The sequence below is a fragment of the Vipera ursinii genome (genome assembly GCF_947247035.1).
Source record: "Vipera ursinii genome assembly, chromosome: 4".
In the NCBI taxonomy this organism is placed as follows: domain Eukaryota; kingdom Metazoa; phylum Chordata; class Lepidosauria; order Squamata; family Viperidae; genus Vipera; species Vipera ursinii.
The window spans coordinates 119,181,396-119,201,699 of NC_139514.1; the positions used below are offsets into that span (position 1 = coordinate 119,181,396).

The 20,304-nt window shown below is 42.5% G+C and overlaps 1 protein-coding gene across 3 annotated transcripts in view; it reads right to left on the reverse strand.

Moving 5' to 3' along the window:
- Window positions 1-20,304, reverse strand: part of SLC25A30 (solute carrier family 25 member 30) — a 25,039-nt gene continuing 4,735 nt past the window's right edge. For 2 of the 3 annotated variants that reach the window (XM_083362733.1, XM_083362731.1), the window contains 9 exons: window positions 16,130-16,217; window positions 13,424-13,571; window positions 11,276-11,370; window positions 10,477-10,562; window positions 6,551-6,646; window positions 5,629-5,753; window positions 4,249-4,387; window positions 3,450-3,530; window positions 1-2,783 (listed from right to left, as the gene is read on the reverse strand). In XM_083362733.1, coding sequence (XP_083218859.1) covers window positions 2,742-2,783; window positions 3,450-3,530; window positions 4,249-4,387; window positions 5,629-5,753; window positions 6,551-6,646; window positions 10,477-10,562; window positions 11,276-11,370; window positions 13,424-13,571; window positions 16,130-16,193 — 876 coding nt within the window. In that variant the 5' untranslated portion in view covers window positions 16,194-16,217 and the 3' untranslated portion in view covers window positions 1-2,741. Of the gene's footprint in view, window positions 2,784-3,449; window positions 3,531-4,248; window positions 4,388-5,628; window positions 5,754-6,546; window positions 6,647-10,476; window positions 10,563-11,275; window positions 11,371-13,423; window positions 13,572-16,129; window positions 16,218-20,304 lie in introns of all 3 variants that reach the window. The other variant, XM_083362732.1, reaches the window with a different exon arrangement.

Consider the following 20,304-nt stretch of genomic DNA (forward strand, 5'->3'; position numbering starts at 1 on the left):
TGAAGACCTCTGTATTGAACTACAGAGTACAGAGTACTCTGACTACAGAGAAGAGCAACAAAGATGATTGGGGGACTAGAGGCTAAAACAGATAGGGAACAGTTGCTGTAATTGGGTATGTGTAGTTTAACGAAGAGAAGAGTGAGGGGTGACATGATAGCAGTGTTCCAATATCTCAGGGGCTGCCACAAAGAAGAGGGAGTCAAGCTATTCTCCAAAGCACCTGAAAGCAGGACAAGAAGCAACGGATGGAAACTAGTCAAGGAGAGAGGCAACCTGGAACTAAGGAGAAACTTCCTGACAGTTAGAACAACTAACCAGTGGAACAACCTGCCTTCAGAGGTGGTGAATGCTCCAACACTGGAGGTTTTTAAGAAGAGACTGGACAGCCATTTGTCTGAAATGGTATAGGGTTTCCTGCCTTAGCAGGGGGTTGGACTAGATGACCTCCAAGGTCCCTTCCAACTTATTATTATAAACTATTCCTTCTGATATAGGTGGGAACAGTAGAGCTGAACTTACTGCATACACACCATTGAAAAATCAGGTATTTTTGAAAAAAAAAACAGATTACATTTTGGTACGGAAGAACCAGGGAAGTTTTCTATAGAAGGAGGGCTAAGTAACATATGTGACTTGGATCAGACATCTACTGCACATCTATTATTAATAAAAACATGTGACATTTTTCTTTGCTGGTAAAACAAAAATGAAGAACATGTAACTCCGTTCAAGCCGTTTGTGCCCTTGAAGATGTAATATGAATTCAGTATAGACTTATTAACAATAAAACTAGCTTGCTTTCTAATTTTTTTTAAAGAAAATTGTTCTAGTTTTGCCTCAATGTGTTCTGTGGAACAATTTATGAAAAGCATTTGAACCATTTAAAAATTGGTCTGAACCTTAGAATTCAAAATCCACGCACCATCCGCATGGATTAAAACCTCGACTCGTTTTGCAATTCAGACAAAAAAATTGTACCCGTATGCGCACATACTTCTAATAAAGTGACCAAAATCGGTCACTTTAACCTTTAAAAGCCTATAATGGAAGACACTGTGCACCTTCAACACTGCATAGAAAACCAACATTCCTTAAACTGTGTATTGCTGGAATTTACAAACAATTTCAAACGCTTCAATATAAATAGTTAAATCTTTGTTTCTACTTACAAACCATTATTACATTCAATATCCTATAAAATACTCCCTGGAAACAGAATCTAAAAACATAACGTAACTAACACATTATTGAACTTTGCTTTTAATAAATTTAATAAGTTTGACTTGGTCAGCATACAGATTTCCAAAAAGACGCTACATTGTCCTTTGTGTGTCATATATAAATAAGTTGATTCTCTAATCTCTTCTCCTAACAAAAAGTCTCTTGGAGCAAAACGAAGCAATCTCAAACTATCGCTGCCGGCTCAAACTTTACGATCATGTATGAAAACTATTTTTAATGCTGAAATGAAAATGTACATAAAATTCCTATTTGGTTGGAACAACTCTATGTTATCCATTGGTGAAATTAAGACAGGCAAAAGCTTCCCCAAAGCAGTGGTCCCACGTACGTCCATAACCGTGACAATCCTATTTCTAAATATTTTGGGGAAGACTTGCTTAGACATAAGGCACTGTCTTTGGGAAGTGAGGACTTTGTGTACTCCCCATAACAAGCACTAACAACTATCTGTGCTTAAGGTGTTATTGCATTCTCTGAGCACAGTCCAAGGAAATAGAAGAAAAAATAGGTTTATTCAGGCACAGAATACACCTGTAATAACTTGACATATATGAATGAGCCTTCATAATGTCAACATTGCTTGTAATGACTTATATTATTATCGTCCCAAACATAGAGAAGAGCAGCGATACAACTCTTTCCCAGAAAGCACAGTCAAGTAGTATTTATGGAAGAGTTCATCTATTTCCCATAACTGTTTTTAAAATATATATATATATATATATATATATATATATAAGATTAGGTCTATTCAAATAGTCAGATAGGGGCAAAATATTAAAGACACTGCTGAAACCTCACAGTGGTGAATTTAATTTAATTTAATTCAGCATTAAATTCAGGCTGAGAATTTTAACTGAGGTTTTATTTTCAGGGATAATTTAATCTTTTAATTCTCTTTTAACTTTGTATTTTATATTGATGTGATTTTAAAATGCCCTGTAAACCGCCCTGAGTCCTTCGGGAAAGGGCGGTATATAAATCTAATAAAATCTAAATCTAAAAAATCTAATGTCATGCTAATTTTTTTCTAAAAGAAAAAATGCCACTGAGGGGTTTCAAGAGAAAAACAATTTTCAACATTATTTTGCAAATAATGTTTTGCACATTATTTATGCAATGCTATTCCGTACAACAGGATGCTTTGTAAAATGTGCTTTAAGTCATACCTTTGGCATGAAATACAGATTCTCAAGGTTGTGAACTGGCTGCTGGAAAGAGCTTGTTTTTAAACAAAAAGTGCCAGAACTATTAAGGTCACTTGCTCCCATTCAGACAGGTCAATAGTGAAATGTTCGTAATATTTATGAAAGATGAAATTCGGGACCAATGCTAAGATCTGTTTCAATTTCAAGTTACACGCTGTAATGCTTGAGAACTTCCAACATTCTTTGCACCAATTTAATTCCATCAATTCTGCAAGCTTGAATACCTGAAAGACCACATGAGGTTTAAGATCACCAGCAGAAGAACTGACCTCTTCAATTTTCAGGCTGTCAGAAATCCAACTTCTTCAGCTGTTCATAAGTCAGAAAGAACTAGTGCTTGTTGTTAAGAGAAAAACAGGCAGTGTTGAATCTTACTACGAAATGAAAAAGGGTCCGTAATTACATTTACCTGCTTTTCCTCCAGTTTTTCCAGCAAACCTGCTCTCTCCTCTTGCGGTGACTCGACCAGATTAGCTTTGTAGAGTATATTTAGATAGAATTTTGCTTCCTTTTTATAAAAGAAAAGACTTTTTACAAATTAAGAAATCAGAATAAATTTTAGGAAAAGGAAAAAGAACAGATTGAATAGAAAAAAAAGCTATCAGGAGAATTGTGGGAAATTGGAGTAATAGGGAGGCGATTTAATGAATACCAAAGGGCTCATTCTTCCAAAAAAAAAATCAACTAAATGGTCTTTCTTATTCCAAATAATATATATAAAAATAGAGGGAGAACTATTTGATGATTCAAAGGCACTGACATGGAGGGTTATCTGGCAAAGGCAGAAAGCCAGAGTAAGGCTGAAGAAAATAATGGCTTTGATTTATTAGAGGGGATGTTCTATTACTAATTAGATGGTTGAATATGGTGGAAAAGAGATAACTTTTAGAAAACAGAGCAATACTATAATCAAACAGGTAAGATGTGTAACTAAACTATTACACTTTGGTATGAAAAGGGAAAAAGGGAGAAGTTGAGAAGTTGAAAAAAGGATACAATGATATTCCAAGGCCCAAGTCTTAACCAGTTGGGCCAGAATCCTTTGTACAAGGCGAAAAAACCTTCGTTCTTCCAGGTCTATGAAAAATAAAGAGAAAATCCCTGAATATTCCATCATCCACGCTCAGTACAGGAGACGCCGTCTCTTTCCCGCTCTGCAAACGGAAGCATATCCCATCCCACCCTGCCTCACAGATGAAGGACGGATGAAGACTGGACGGTGGACCTTGCACTAACGGTCAGGAGTCTCCCTTCAAAGCCAACTAGCCAGAGTGTCTACAAGCCGGCTCCATCAGGTGTTCTTAAGGATCTCCTGCTGAAAAGTTATCCACGAATTAATTCCTAGGGAAGAACTAGCCTGAAATCAGGGACTCTCTTTGTGCACAAGGCAGGAACGTCTTCCCCACTGAGATTAATCCGTAGGAGTTGAAACCGAGGCCTGGAGAGGCTTTTTTCCAATGGAGAACTGAATTTTGATTTAAAACAAAAGCAGGAATCTTCCCCTTCCCTTAGAGGCACCAAGGGTGGAGGCAAAGAGAGTCTGTCTAATGGTCAGTTTGCAATAATGAACAAATAAAGAGGTTATCCAGATGTTTTGGACCACGTGTTTCCATCGTCCCTTGCCTCTGAAAGTTGGGACTCGTGATGGCTGAACCACATTGTGATTTCAGTCACGGCACAAAACAGACCCCACCCCACCCCACCCCTTATTGTCCAACAGCGGACCCTGCAAATTGTGTTTGGATAAAAGTCTTTTATCTAATGTTGTTCTTGCCACGGAAGGGAGTCTACGTACCTGGAGCAAGCAGTCTAGAGTGCCCTTGTAGCCAGGCTGGGGCCCAGTCCGTAAGCTTCTCTGGTTCATCATCCGTGTCCTCATCACATCGATGGGGTTGGACGCCAGAGCTCCCGCCAAGCCGCAGGTGAAGCTGGCTCTGAGGGAAGGGATACAGAGCGTCATCCAAACGGCCGTCTCGGAAAAGGAGAAAGCGCAACGGCAACTGTGACTGTTTGGTTTCCCCAAAGGATGCCCTAGGGCGGCGTTTCCCATACTTCAGACGTGTCAAACTCATGACGTCACGTGACATATCGGAACTTTTCCCCCCAATGCCGGCAATGGGGTGGGCGCGGTTTCCTCGTGACGCATCTGGCCCGCGGGCCGGTAGTTTGACACCCCTGCCATGCTTGATGACTTTGACATGGGGGGGGAGGGGAGGAGAGGGAAGGAAGAGGAAGAAGAGGAGGAAGAGGAGGAGGAGGAGAAAGAAAGAGGAAGAAGAGAAGAAGATCTTCCAGGATGATCACGATAATTACTGAGAGAAGATAAACATGGATTGTTTCCCCCAGACATGGAAATGGTGCTCTTGAAGAACTGAAAAGAAGATGATGATGGTGATATTGGAGGAGGAGGAGGAGGAGGAGGAGGAGGAGGAGGAGGAGGAGGAGATCATCTTCTTCCAGGATGATCACGATAATTACTGAGAGAAGATAAACATGGATTGTTTTCCCCAGACATGGAAACGCTGCTCTTGAAAAACTAAAAACAAGGAGATGATGGTGATATTGGAAGAGGAGGAGGAGGAGGAGGAGGAGGAGGAAAGATGACATTGAAAATTAGTTTAGTTTAGTTTATTAATATTTCTATACCGCCCTTCTCCCGAAGGACTCAGGGCGGTGTACAGGGCAAGAATAAAACATAAAGTTACAAAAATTAAAAAGTTATTAAATACATGCCCATAAAAAACAATAAATAGATAATAAAACCCCCAATAAAATGATAATAAAAACCCCTGCAATCCCACCCTCAGGCCAGGCCGGCTTGTTCGAACAGGTATGTTTTCAGATCGCGGCGAAAGGAGCGAAGATCCGGCGCCGTCCGGAGCTCAACCGGTAGCTGGTTCCAAAGCTCCGGAGCGCCCACCGAGAATGCTCTCCCCCTGGGGGCCACCAGTCTACATTCTCTGACCGGTGGCACCCTGAGGAGGCCCTCTCTGTGGGAACGCACAGAGCGAAGGGAAGTTGACGCCGGCAGCAGGTGTTCCCTGAGGTATTCCTGTCTCGACGTTTCCCTTCTGGCGATAATTATACAGACTGATTGAAGCAGGAACACTGGAAACCCTCAGGCCAATTCTCTCTATTCCTTCTCTTAAAACATGGCTGCCCGTCTCCGACTTACAGCAGGTGGGTGCACACCGTGTCTCCCAAGAAGCCACTGAGGATGATGTGCTTTTTGGTGAGGTCATAAACGGGCAGCTCCACACCGACCACCACAGCTGCTCTCTGGGCAGTAAGTGAGACTCCCTGGGAAAAGAAGAGCACAGCCACACAGTTAAAACAAAACAACTCGTCCTTTAACAAATAATTTACAGCTTTATTTTGCGATATCAGCTTCTTTATTGAGCTATACTACTCTGGGACAACCCTTACGGTGATTCTGAAAATATGGGATCGATGTTTTTATAAATCAACCTTGAAAGAAACTGAATTAGTTTTATTTCCCTAAGAGAAAGTCCAAAGTACAACCTGACAAAATACCAGAAATTCTCCATCCATCAATCTTCCTGTCAATAATTCTTAGAATTCTCCCACCTACCCAGTTTTCCCGTTAATAATTCTTCTTAGGAAAAAAAAACACAACTGCAAGTATTCTCCCAAATACTTCAGAATCATAGGGATGGACACTAATGAGGAACAAACCGGAGTTTCTCTCCCCCATCTTACAGATTCAACGTGTTTTCTACAATCTGCAGGTCTTGCTTTGGGTTTTCTGTTGGCAGAATAAAAATAATTCAGATTCTTTCACGATGAGGAGTTTCGCTTTGCCGATTCCCAGGCGCGTGGTGCTCTTTGCAGCGTTAGAAACTTTCAGCGCAAAAGAATACCATAAATCCACAAATTAAGGAACATTTCTCCCTATCGATAAACACGATAGGAGCAACTTCTCAATTTTAAATTAGAAAAAAACCCTAGGTTTTGCCCAGTCTGGGGAAAAACATCCACAAACCAGATGGAGTTCCTTTGCAGAGCTTGTCCTGGGAACTTTCTCCGCTGCAACCAGAAGAATTTGGCACGTGTCTGAAATGTGTTGAGTAACTTGCCTTCCACAAGCCTCGGGTGCCTTCCTTCTGATAAATATTCATGAAGTTCCCAAACATTCCACCTGCTACGAGGCTTCCTTGAACTTGCATCCTGATCTAGGATTTATCGGGGACAGGAAAGAAGAGAAGAGAAGAGAACAAAAAAGGTGTCATTTATTGATCGGGGTGCAGTTTTTCCCTGATGAAATGAAGGCATCTTTTCGTACCAATCAAAACCGCCTTGCCGACATCCGTTCGGATCAGATGTAACCCTAAACCAGAGACAGGCAGCTTAATTTCAAAGGGCATCTTTGAGAGATCATGTAGGTCTCTTGCCCTTTTCGCGGGGGGCGGGGGGGGGGGAGGGAAGAGTGAGAACATGTTCCAAAAAAAAAAAAAAACCCCACACAAGAAAAGAACTTGGTATTTTCTGCCAACTTTTGGCTACGGCTCAACTTACTCAGCCCTACCTAAGGTGGGAACCTGTGAGACGGCAGAAGTAAAGTTGTCTCTTCTGTATAAGGTGTTTTACACCCAACCTTTTGGGGGAGCAACCTTTCTCATTGGCTAGAAAGGAAAATGCAGCACAAAGACGCTGCTGGGCACCAATCCGATTCCAAAGGGAACGCTGAAGGAAATATAAAAGGCAAAATCCACCTCCAAAATGTAAAACACTTAAAAATGAGCATAAATGGAAAGGCAGTTTGGTCTAGTGCTTAAAGCAGCAGGCTAGGAACCAGGAGACTGTGAGTTCTAGTCCCACTTTAGGCATAAAAGCCGCTGGAAGACTTTGGGCCAATCACCAGGAGACAGTGAGTTCTAGTCCTACCTAAGGCATGAAAACTGTCTGGATAACTTTGGGCCAATCACTAGGAGACGGTGAGTTCTAGTCCCAACGTTAGGCATGAAAACTGGCCAGGTGACCTTGGGCCAGTTTGTCTCTGCCCAACTCACCTCAGAGGTTTCTTGTTTAATCCTGTACGTTCGCTGTCCTGAGTTGTTTATAAGAAATAATAAAGGTGGCATAAACAAACAAACAAACACTCATCTACATCTTTCTTTGGGGAATGGTATGAGGACTCTCATTCAGAAGTGGGAATGTAAAGTCTCATAGCTTAGAAAAGCAAAAGGAAATTGCATTTTAAACAATGCTTTAATTATAACCTTGAGTATCCGTGGATATCAAGATCCCCCGTTTTCAAGGGGCGTCATGTGGGAAGCAGAACCTGGTGGCTATCGGTGAAAGAAGCAGTGGATCACCCAGAGCCAAGTCTCAAGACAGATCCCCCCTTTTTTAAACACCTGTTCCCTCACCCCTAACACTTCCCTATTTCTCTATTCCTCCTGGTTAAACAGTAGATGGCTAGGAAAGCGGCAAACAGCTCTTGCCAAAGCCTTCCAAGATTAACCCAAGGAAGCATGAAATTCAGCGGTGAGATATTTTCAAATTCCTCAAGAATAACTCCGAGAGTGCTGGGGGCAAAAATGGAAAAGATAAAAATAAACTGAAACTTTGACTTTGGGTTTTACTGATTAGACCTATTTGTTCTCATAAGAATGACTAGTTCAATGGTCTTCCAACTTGGCCCTCCTTTGATGACATGTGGACTTCTGGGAGTTGAAGTCCACAAGTCATCAAAGGGCCAAGTTGGAAGACCCCTGCCTTAAATCTAACAAACAAAATGGAGGCTGGCTGAGGAATTCTGGGAGTTGAAGTCCACAAGTCATCAAAGGAGGGCCAAGTTGGAAGGCCCCTGCCTTAAATCTAACAAACAAAATGGAGGCTGGCTGAGGAATTCTGGGAGTTGAAGTCCACAAGTCATCAAAGGAAGGCCAAGTTGGAAGACCCCTTGGGCTAGTTTATACTATTATGGGAAAGTAAAGAGTTGAGGCTCAGTGTTAATGCTTCATTCTCCTGCAACAGAGGAAGCCAGAAGTGAATGCCTTTTCTCTTCCCCTTCCCCTCCTCGCTTTTCTTTCCCTTTTCCTTCCCCACTGTATCCTATCGTTTGCTTTTGTACTTTTGTATTTTATTCTACAATCTCATGAAATGCTATTTTTTTTTTTAAAAAAAAAGAATGCTGGAGGCCCTTTAAGAAATGCATTGACCTCAAAGCTGGTATAATAGAAAGCCAGAGGAATGAAAATGTAGCCCGGGTCTTAAATTAGATACTATTAACATGCTCAAATATTTTCTTCTTGTGACAGCGCTGTAGTACAGATAGCTTTTATTTCCCTGTGTGACCCCAACAGAGTGTTCCTTGGGGACATATTAACAACACAAGAAAAGAAGAAAAGAGAAGATGCCTTCTCTGGCTTAATAATGTGAAAGAGATTTCAGTCACCAAACGGACGCTAAGTTGAGGACTTCCTGTTTAAGTTGTTAAGTCGAGGACTTCATGAACAGGAAGTCCTCTGCTTAAGAGTCCAAAATTTCTGTTGCTAAGCGAGACAGCTGTTAAATGGGTTCTGGCCCATTTTGTAACCTTCCTCGCCACAGCTGCTAAGCGAATCCCTGCGGTTGTTAAATGAGTCACCCGGTTGTTAAGTGAAGCTGGCTTCCCCCATTGACTCTGCTTGTCGGAAGGTTGCAAAAGGGGAATCACAGGACCCCGTGGGACATTGCGACCATCATAAATGTGAGCCAGTTGCCAAGCATCTGAATTTTGAACACGTGGGGATGTCGCAACGGTCTAAGTGTGAAAAAGGGTTAAAAGTAACTTTGTTCAGTGCCGTTGCAATTCTGAAGGGTCACTAAGAGTCGAGGACAACCAGCATACAGAAAGTCCCGACTGCTGCTCCACACTTAAAAGGACCAAGGTTGGTTTATGGGGAGATACAGAAAACTACAACCAGGTGGAATAATTAATATTGGATTCCACGAGATATAGGTAGGACTATTAGCCAGTGGAACAGCTTTCCACCAGAAATTGTGGGCGCTCCATCACTGGAGGTTTTTAAGAAGATGCTAAGACAGTCACTTGTCTGAAATGGTATAGGTTCTCCTTCTTGAGCAGGGGGCTGGACTAGAAGACCTCCAAGGTCCCTTCCAGCACTATTCAGATTGTGAAGCTGGATTCCACTTTAACAGGAAGTGATATTTTCTCCTTACTCGAAGCAGAGACGAAATTTTACAGCATCCATCAGTCAACCGGTGTTACAGGGTCTCCCCTCCCCCCCTGCTGCCTCACTTCTTGGGCCAAAATCTGAGACGTGTCTGGAACCTCCATTCTCATTCCAGAGAGGTGACTCAGAAAGTCGTGAATGGCTCATGATATCAAATGCCAGACGGTGACATTTAAGAACGAGCTTAGCTATTTGGCCCTTGTAAGGTCCTGGGAAAACGTCTAACAAGGAGCTGAGGCTGGCTGGTCTTTGAAAGCAGGCAGGTGGTCCTCAACTGAGCCCCAACATTTCCGTTGTTAAGGGAGACATTTGTCGAGTGAGTTTTGCCCCTTTTTACGACCTTCCTTGGCACAGTTGTTGGGTGAATCACTGCAGTTGATCAATTAGTAACACGGTTGTTAAGTGAATCTGGCTTTCCCCATTGATTTTGCTGGTCAAAAGGTCACACAGAAAAAAAGGAGATCGCGTGACTTTGGGACACAGCAACGGTCGTAAGTACGAACCGGTGGCCAAGCTTCTGAATTTCCATCACGTGATCATGGGGATGCTGCAAAGGTCGTCAGTGTGAAAAACGGTCATAAGTCACTTTTTTCTGTGATGTTGTAACTTCGAACCGTTACTAAATGAACTGCGGTTCAGTCGAAGTCAGAATCCCCAACCTTCCTTGGTTTACGACATCGAAAGCAGTTTCGGTTTTGTGTTTTACACCTTACAAGTTTTCTGGTTACTCCGCAAATGCACCATCAACTAGCTGCCTCCTGCGTTCTCTGAAACACCGTCGGCCCTTGGATGCAAAATAAGACAGAAGGCTGAGAACTTACCTTCAGGACATCAGTGGGGTTAGCAATGGAAGACGAAATGACCCCAGACAAGATCCCACAGAACACGCTGACAGCCAACGTTTCATCTGTTTCAGGGGGGAAAAAAATATGTTATCATTATACTCAAAGTTCATCTTTGGGGGCCCAAATCAGTTCTGATTAAACTCTGCAGTTTTCTTGGCAACATTTTTTTGAAGTGTCTTAGTACAGCTAAGTCACCCTGCCAAAAAATGTGCGTATAGTCAAGGCTATGGTCTCCCCAGTTGCAATGTCTGGCTGTGAAAGCTGGACCGTAAGAAAGGCCGAGCGCCAAAGAATTGAGGCCTTTGAACTCTGGTGCTGGAAAAGACTCCTGCGAGTCCCGTGGACTGCAAGGCGATCAAACCGGTCAGTCCTAGAGGATATCAACCCTGACTGCTCTTTAGAAGGCCAGATCCTGAAGCTAAAACTCAAATCCTTTGGCCACCTAATGAGAAGGAAGGACTCACTGGAGAAGAGCCTCATGCTGGGAGAGGTTGAGGGCGAGAGAAGAAGGGGACAATGGAGAATGAGGTGGCTGGATGGAGTCACTGAAGCAGGAGGCGTGAGCTTAAATGGACTCCAGAAGATGGTAGAGGACAGGAAGGCCTGGAGGAACGTTGTCCATAGGGTCGCGATGGGTCGGACACGACTTCGCAGCTAACAACAACAACAACAACAGTACAGCTGACCCCTGCATTAAAACTCTCCCAGCTCCCTTCATCCTCTGCTCTAAGAAATGCAGCTCAAATTATCTGGGAGGGGGAAAAAATTGCTTTACCTTCTGGCCGTTCGATAAATGTTCTTTTCAAGCTATGGTAAGTGCCTATTTTTATGGTTCCATAAGAAGCTTGGCGTAACATAGCCGGGGCAATGCTGCAAGGGGAAAAAAATGGGCATAAAATCAGGGGTCTGGCTTTCCTGCAGTCTGCTAAACAGCTAAAACGTGAGGTGAGGAATCCCAAAGGTGCTTTTTTTTTTCCAGGAGGCAACTGGACTTTCTGTTTTCTCTATGAAGACGTTTCGCTTCTCAGCCAAGAAGCTTCTTCAGCTCTGATCCCGCACCCTTCGAAGGGGGTTCATCCCAAAGTGGATGGCTAAATGTCTCTGGAGATTCTCCGTCCTCCAGGTTGTCCCAAAGGTGCTTTTTCAGGAGGCAGGTGGGCTTTCTTGGTTTTTCTTTGAAGACATCTCACTTCTCATCCCAGAAGCTTCTTCGGCTCCACAACGCTACCGAGCTGAAGAAGCTTCTTGGAAGAGAAGAGAAACATTTTCAAAGAGAAAAAAATGAAGTCCAGCTGCCTCCTGAAAAAGCACCTTTGGCAGAAACGTGGCCTGGATGACGGAGAATCTCCAGAGGCATTGAGGGGAGGAAGTTATGACCACCTGCGTGGCAGCAAAAGTGCTCAGGGTCTCCAAGGAGTGTTGAGACTTATATCTGTTTATTTGGTACCCTTGATATTGTCTCGGGTCATTCTTTGGACTAGGACAGGGCTAGGCAACCTTGGCTCTTTTACGACTCATGGACTTCAATTCCCAGAATTCCTGAGCCAGCCTGGCTCAGCTTGGAAACCTCTCCTTTTCCCCTCAGCGTGGCTGGCTCAGGAATTCTGGGAGTTGAAGTCCACCAGTCATGAAGGGGCTATAATTCCCCATGCTGGCTCAGGAATTCTGGGAGTTGAAGTCTATTGCCCTAATTCAGGGGTAGGCAACCTTGGCTCTTTTACGACTCGTGGACTTCAACTCCCAGAATTCCTGAGCCAGCCACGCTGAGGGGAAAGGGAAACTTTCCAAGCTGAGCCATGCTGGCTCAGGAATTCTGGGAGTTGAAGTCCACGAGTCATAAAAGAGCCGAGGTGGCCTAGCCCTGGTATAGGAACTGCTGTTTTCTTGGCAAGGTTTTTCCAAAATGATGTCTCCCCCTCCTCCTCCTCCTCTTCTTCTTCTTCCTTCTGCAAGGTAGTAATTGACCCCAAGTTACCCAGTTGATTTCATGTCCAAGGCAGGACTAGAACTCACAGTCTCCTGATTTCTTGTATGGGGTCTTCAGCCCTACGCCAAACTGGCCCCCTTCTATCCATTATTACTGTTTGAATTAGCTATTGCCGGAAAAAGTTCTCGACTAGGAAGATGGACTTCTATCAACCTAGACCCAAGTTTGACTCCCAGGAGAAGTTAATGAAGAATCTATAAATGCAGAAATTTATTTATTTATTCATATTTAAATAAATATAACTAACAGTTGTGTGCAAAGCAGGAGAGGCAGGAATGCACTTTTTCCAAAAGGTTTTATTTTAGAACTTTGGGCTTACATGTTCCAGAGGGAGAAAAAAAAAGAGCATACCAAGCTTTTTTTTTAAGAATTGTTCAGGACATTCCTAACCAATCTGATTTTGTGTGTGTGTGTGTGTGTGTGTGTGTGTGTGTGTGTGTAAATGCACACAACAGGGGGAAACAATTTAAAACAGCCCAAACTTTAAAAGCAGTGGTCGCACCTAAAAAGGTGCACAATTTTGCTTACAATCCAGCAGTCTTTTCCCCTCAATAGGAAATGCCAGGTTAATGCAAATTAGCCCATTAAGAAAATAAGCTAAGATGTGACCCAGAATTAGGTCAAAAAAATTAGGCCTACGATAATCTAAAACCCCAGTTTGGAGTACTGGTTAAGGCATCAGATTGGAAACCAGGAGACTTGGGCCAGTCATTTTCTCTCAGCCCTAAGAAGGAAGCAATGGCAAACCACTTCTGGAAAAACTTGAAATTTGCAAGGATTTGTCCAGGCAGTCTCCAAGAACTGGATACGATTAAATAGACAAAAACTAAAAATATGGCATATTACATACAGGTCTGTCACCCAACAATTTAACTACATAGAAACACCTTTGCACGTTTCAACAATACACAAAACAGTCAAGATGAGAAATCTTACCCAGAGTATAAGGCCTTTAATCCTTCTTCCCTGAATATTTTCACTAAAGCGTGGAACATTCCACGATAACGAATTTCTTTATGTTTCACATCATTTTTTTGACCTTGTACCTGCAGGCGCGTTTTTGTCAGATCAATTGGGAAAGTACCTTCACATCCAAGAAAAAAACTGGTTAGTTCATGAACTATAAATTTACAGAAATATATACATTCCAGAATTAAACAAACTTAAATTCTAACAGAGGGATAGAATCAAGATCAAGTGAAGTACTAATACCACTTTACAATGCTTTGGTAAGGCCACACCTGGAATACGGCATCCAGTTTTGGTCACCACGATGTAAAAAAGATGTCGAGACTCTAGAAAGGGTACAGAGAAGAGCAACCAAGATGATTAGGGGGCTGGAGGCTAAAACATATAGGGAACGGTTGCTGGAATTGGGCATGTCTAGTTTAATGAAGAGAAGGACGAGGGGGGACATGATAGCAGTGTTCCAATATCTCAGGGGCTGCCACAAAGAAGAGGGAGCCAGGCTGTTCTCCAAAGCACCTGAAAGCAGGACAAGAAGCAACGGATGGAAACTAGTCAAGGAGAGAAGCAACCTGGAAAGAAGGAGAAATTTCATGGCAGTGAGAACAATTAACCAGTGGAACAACCTGCCTCCAGAAGCTGTGAATGCTCCAAAGCTGGAGGCTTTTAAGAAGAGACTGGAAAGCCATTTGCCTGAAATGGTATAGGGTTTCCTGCCTGAGCAGGGGGTTGGACTAGATGACCTCCAAGGTCCCTTCCAACTTTATATTATTATTATTATTATAAATGTCCAACATAAATTGGGTAGAATATACATTCTGTTTCTGCGTGTGTCTGTCTGTGTGTGGTGCGTGCATGTGTGCCTGTTTAAAAAACAGGTGTACCCAGGATGGACAGGGCCTTAAATTTTTAAAAACAGCTAATTTCATTAAAAATAACTATTACATTTTTATCAAACCTTTCAACTTATCCATAACAATTCATATTTTAATCTGCTAGTCCACATTCCGCTATTAGAATATCTGAATATTACTATATATATGCCACAGTTTTGTCCAAAGCACCGTGAATAATTAAAGTGTAAAATTAAAAAAAACAAACTCTTAGCAACACAATACAGCACAAGTTAAGATAATACAAATCCTGTTGAATATAGGAGCCATAATTGCATTCCACAGGCTGGGAGCAAGCTTCAAATAATAGAAAAGTACATTCCTAGCAAGATACAATAATATTCTGACTGCTTTTGCAAACATCTAGTTACGCTGGAGGCATAAAGAAATTTTGCTTTTGTGCTAAAGTATTAATTTCCTGCACTTTTAAAAAAAACCAAACAAAAACAAAGCAAAACTGGACACTTCTTCACTTTTTCCTTTTCCCAGTTTATACTGTATCAAAATCCAGTCACAATGTAGATTTATTTCGAAAGAAACATAGTTTTCAAGAAGTAAAAAATTCCCTTTTCTCAAAAATGAAAAATCTTCCTTTTTTAAAAAAAATTCAAAATGTATAATGCCGCTTGGGGTTTGTGTGAAAGCCCTAATAAGCAGGCATATACATAGAATGAAGGCTACTGCTAAGCTTGTAAGCCGCCCTGAGTCTTCGGAGAAGGGCGGGATATAAATGGAATTAAAATAAATTAAATAAAAAATAAATAGCTTGGCTGTTTCAAGCAGGCCTCAAGAGTCAAATTCCTGGTATTGAAAAGGAAGCGCATTTAATGCAAGTAGTGAATTCACCCTGATCAAGTTATACTTCTATTTTAAGGCGGCCACCGCAATTCCATCCGTGACTTTTTTTGCAATGTAAATTGCCTGTGCTTTTAAAATAAGATTTATCTCCAGGAAACCTTAAGAAGAAGACCACGTTTCTTTACCCAGCTAAGTAATTTCATCCCTGGTTTGCAAAGTACCAGCTTCCAACGTCCTCTTCAAGATTGAGTTACACCTACTGGATATTTTGCTGGTTCCAAAACAGAAAATGAAAACCTGTCGCCTTTTTGTTTAAAAAAAAAAAAAAGGGGGGGGGAGACGGGCACAATGCAGGCGGTCCTCCACTTACAACAGGTCATTTAGTGACCATTCAGATTTACAACATCACTGGAAATAGTGACTTACGGCTGTTTTTCACATGGACAACCGTTGTAGCATCCGGGTGGTCACGCGATCAAAATTCAGACGTTTGGCAGCTGACTCACACTTATGACGGTCGCAGGCTATCGGGGGGGAGGGGAGAGGGGATCGTCTTTTGCGACCTTCTGATGAGCAAAATCAACAGGGAAGTCCGATTCACTTAACAACCAGGTGACTAACTTATCAGCTGCAGTGATTTACTTAACGACTGTGGCGAGAGAAGTAAAATGGGTGAAAACCCACTTAACAAAAGTTGCACTTAGCCACAGAATTTTGGGGCTCGCTTGTCGTAAGTTAAAGTCTACTTGAAATAATAATTTTAAAAATGAACAGGTTGCAACAGCATTAAATTGGGTTATGGCCCCTCTCTGTAAGAGTCCAGGCTCAGCCACCACCCTTAGTTAGAGATCTTGCAAAGACATTAGTGCCAAGGCACGTTGGCCTGCAAGGGTCATTTGCAAGTTAATTAAGCAACTGCGCCGGGCAGTTTTTTAAAAATGAGCAGCAAACATTCACCCGATTCTTTCAGGGTCCAGATACCCACCACATTCTGCGGTGATGGAAGCCAGACCTCCGTACACAAAGGGCTTCCAGTTCAAAGCCGCCATTCTCCTCCTGCCTGCCTCTTCCCTCTGCAAGGCAACAAAGCAACAGAAGAAATTTCCTGACAGTGAGAACAATTAATTGGTGGGAACAACCTGCCTCCAGAAGTTGTGGGTGCTCCAGCACTGGAGGTTTTTAAGAGACTGGACAGCCATTTGTCTGAAACGGTATAGGGTTTCCTGCCTGAGCAGGGGGTTGGACTAGATGACCTCCAAGGCCCCTTCCAAACTCTGTTATTCAATTCTATTCTGTTCTAATTTTACAGTATTGTGTTGTGTTCTATTCTGTTCTAATTCTACAGTATTGTGTTGTTGTGTTCTATTGTTCTAGTTTTACAGTATTGTGTTGTGTTCTATTCTAATTCTACAGTATCACGTTGTGTTCTGTTCTATTCTAATTCTACAGTATTGTGTTGTTGTGTTCTATTCTGTTCTAATTCTACAGTATTGTGTTGTGTTCTAATCTAATTCTACAGTATTGTGTTGTGTTCTGTTCTGTTCTATTCTAATCCTACAGTATTGTGTTGTTGTGTTCTATTCTGTTCTAATTCTACAGTATTGTGTTGTGTTCTAATCTAATTCTACAGTATTGTGTTGTGTTGTGTTCTGTTCTATTCTAATTCTACAGTATTGTGTTGTTGTGTTCTATTCTGTTCTAATTCTACAGTATTGCCTTGTAATCTATTCTGTTCTGCTCTATTCCTATTCCTATCCGTATTCCATTCTTAAACACATTTTCCTGATAGGGCAGGGATAGGCCCCAGGTTCAGCCCCCCCAGCCCCTTTGAAACACGCCCAAAGTAGGTGGTAATCCTCAACTTATTTCCTTTAGTGATCATTCCAAATGACAATAGCACTGGAAGAGATACTTGTGACCATTTTTCACACTTACGACCATTGCAGCATCCCCAGGGTCACACGATCAAAATTCAGAGGCTTGGCAACTGGCATGGACTTATGACGGTTGCCGAGTCCCGGGGGGGGATCACGTGACCCCCCTTTTGCGGCCTTCTGACAAGCACAGTCCATGGGGAGCCAGATTCATTTAAGAACCGTGTTACTGACTTAACAACTGAACTGATTTACTTAACCACCATGGCAAGGGCAGTCATAAAATGGGGGCAAAGCTCATTTAACAAATGTCTCGCTTAACAACAGAAATTTTGGGCTCAGTTGTGGTTGAGGTCTACTAGACTCCACTGATATTCAGCAGCAAAAAGGCTGAATTTGAGAAGGCTATTCTTTTCATCGTTTTCGCCCCAAAGGTGGAAAAAAAATCCATGTGTTTTATTTAAACCTCACCAAGGCTTGAAAGATTTCTGCTACCTCTGGAAAACTTTTAGCTCAGCCTCTGGTGGCAACTGGCTGGCCTTGACTGGGCCTTAGAGCAAAACATAAATCCGGCCAGGTTAGTAGCAGGCTGGGAGACCATTAAGGGATCAGCTAAACTGGGAAGTTAATTGGGATCTAATTAAGGGGATGATAGCCAGCAACTTAAATAACAGAATAACAGAGTTGGAAGGGATAGTCCAGGGGTAGGCAACCTTGGCTCTTTTATGACTCATGGACTTCAACTCCCAGAATTCCTGAGCCAGCATGAGGGAACTATGGCCCTTTCATGACTGGTGGACTTCAACTCCCAGAATTCCTCAGCCAGCATGGCTCAGCTTGGAAACCTCTCCCTTTCCCCTCAGCGTGGCTGGCTCAGGAATTCTGGGAGTTGAAGTCCACGAGTCATAAAGTGGTCTAGGCCAGGGGTAGGCAACCTTGGCTCTTTTATGACTGCTGGACTTCAACTCCCAGAATTCCTCAGCCAGCATGGCTCAGCTTGGAAACCTTTCCTTTTCCCCTCAGCGTGGCTGGCTCAGGAATTCTGGGAGTTGAAGTCCACGAGTCATAAAAGAACCAAGGTTGCCTACCCATGGGATTGTCCAACCCCCCTGCTCAAACAGGAGACCATGTACCACTCCACACAACTTCAGCACTGCAGGCAGAAAAACATCACAAAGTCTTGACATGACCTGGCTAGCAGGACATTTTCCTGAAACCCCAAAATGTGAATAAAATAAGAAACACGAACCAGAAAAATGGCTCCCTCTGACAATAACATTTCAATGTATTTTTCCCCCGTAATTTTGTTTAGGCTTTAAAAAAAACAACAACCTGAAACTGAATATCAGCTTTCTTTCTTTTTTTTACCCCTCTTTCTTTCTCCTGAAAATGTGTATGACTGCTGACAGTGAAAACAATTAATCGGAGGAACAGCTTGCCCTTGGGAAGCTGGGAATGCTCCAACACTGGAGGCTTTCAAGAAGAGACTGGCCAGCTGTCTGTCTGAAATGGCATAGGGTTGCCTGCCTGAGGGGCAGGGGCTAGACTAGATGACCTCCAGGGTCCCTTCCAACTCGTCGTTATTCTGTTATTCTGAACTGCTTGCCTCCGGAAGTTGTGAATGCTGCAACACTGGAGGTTTTCGAGAAGAGACTGGCCAGCCGTTTCGTCTGAAACGGTATAGGCCAAGGTCTCCTGCCTGAGCAGGGGGGTTGGACTAGATGACCTCCAGGGTCCCTTCCAACTCTTGTTATTCTGTATTCTATTTTGTATGCTGCGTTCTCTTTTTCTGTTGCTGTTCCTAAAAAAAAAAAAGAAAAAAGAAAAAAGCCTTGTCCTGGGAAACTTTTCCGGGGTCACACCGCTGTGAGAACAAGCAGCAGGGAAAGACTGGGTTAGCTCATTTCAAAACCAGTCTGCGACCTTTACCTTTCCTCCTGACAGCTTTTGATCACGCAGTTCCCGCCCGGCTCTCTCTGAATATTTCTCCGGATCCTCACGTCCCGTGCAGCCCCCTTGTTCACTCCACCCCTTTCCCATTGCTGCAACTTTATCTTCCAGCCCCCATTTGCAAAACCCAGGTCAAGGAGAAGTAGCCCAGCCCCCAGGTGTCTGCATTTATGATGGTGGGATCACGTGCAACTAGGTGGCGAGGGGGGGTTACACAACACACAGTGCAAACCAAACAAACCACATTCCCCCTTCCTAGCCCTGCCTTATTTTCATATCAGCCGCCCAATCTTAGCTAGTGCCACTATCTCCTGTTCATTAAAAGAGAGAGAAACTCTCCATGGGTCAATTTTAATCTTTCTATGAGATCAGACTAAGCTCACGGTTACAGTGACCCCACTTCCTTTATTTTAAAGGACACTCTTTTATTTAACAAAAAAACAACAACACTTGTCCTTTAGCTGTAGTTCTTTTTCAAAAATTTATCTTTGTCCTTTATTTTGGTCACTTAACTTTTTAAAGCACCAATGGCACCACTTAAGGCACAGGGATTTTTTTTTCACATTCCTGGGAAAAATATGGAAATGGAATTATCATTTTTAACATAAGCTTACATAGACTCTTTTGAGTTTAGGTATTTGTATTAGGATGTGCACTTTTCCCTGGTTTTCCTCTTTAATTTTCATTTTTAAAGCAAAGTTCTAAATACGAGCAATTATTATTTTTTTAATCTCTTTTCAGATTTGTTCTTTATTTCCCCCCCCCAAGAAAATACAGTTTGTGTCTTTAATAAAACTTCTGGAATATAAAATGCCTCTATGATTATATTTATTGTCTTCAATTCATGCCTAATGTTCTTTTCCAGAATATTTCATGGACCAGTCTATTTTTATCCAACTATGCCTATCATCTGACAATGAGCTTAACCATATCGGTAAAAGACTTAAAGGCATCAACCGTAAACCCTGTTAGGGTTAAGCTTGGTTTAGTTCTTTAGAGGCTTAGCCAGCCAAAAGACGCAAGCTTGTTTGGCTACTTTGTTTGGCTCAGATTGCTCTATGAATCTCCTTTGCTTATAAAATAGACCAAATCTTCAAAAGACGTTTAAGCACAAATAAAAAGCAAACTTTGTTGAGTCGGACTGGATTCCTGGTGAACAGCACAACCCCAGAAGCCTCCAGAAGCTGAGAATGCTCCAACCCTGGAAGTTTTTAAGAAGAGACCGGACAGCCATTTCTCTGAAGTGGTATAGGGTTTCCTGCCTAAGCAGAGGGCTGGACTAGATGACCTCCAAGGTCCCTTCCCCAAGATTTAAGCTGCTAAACATGAGTTCTGC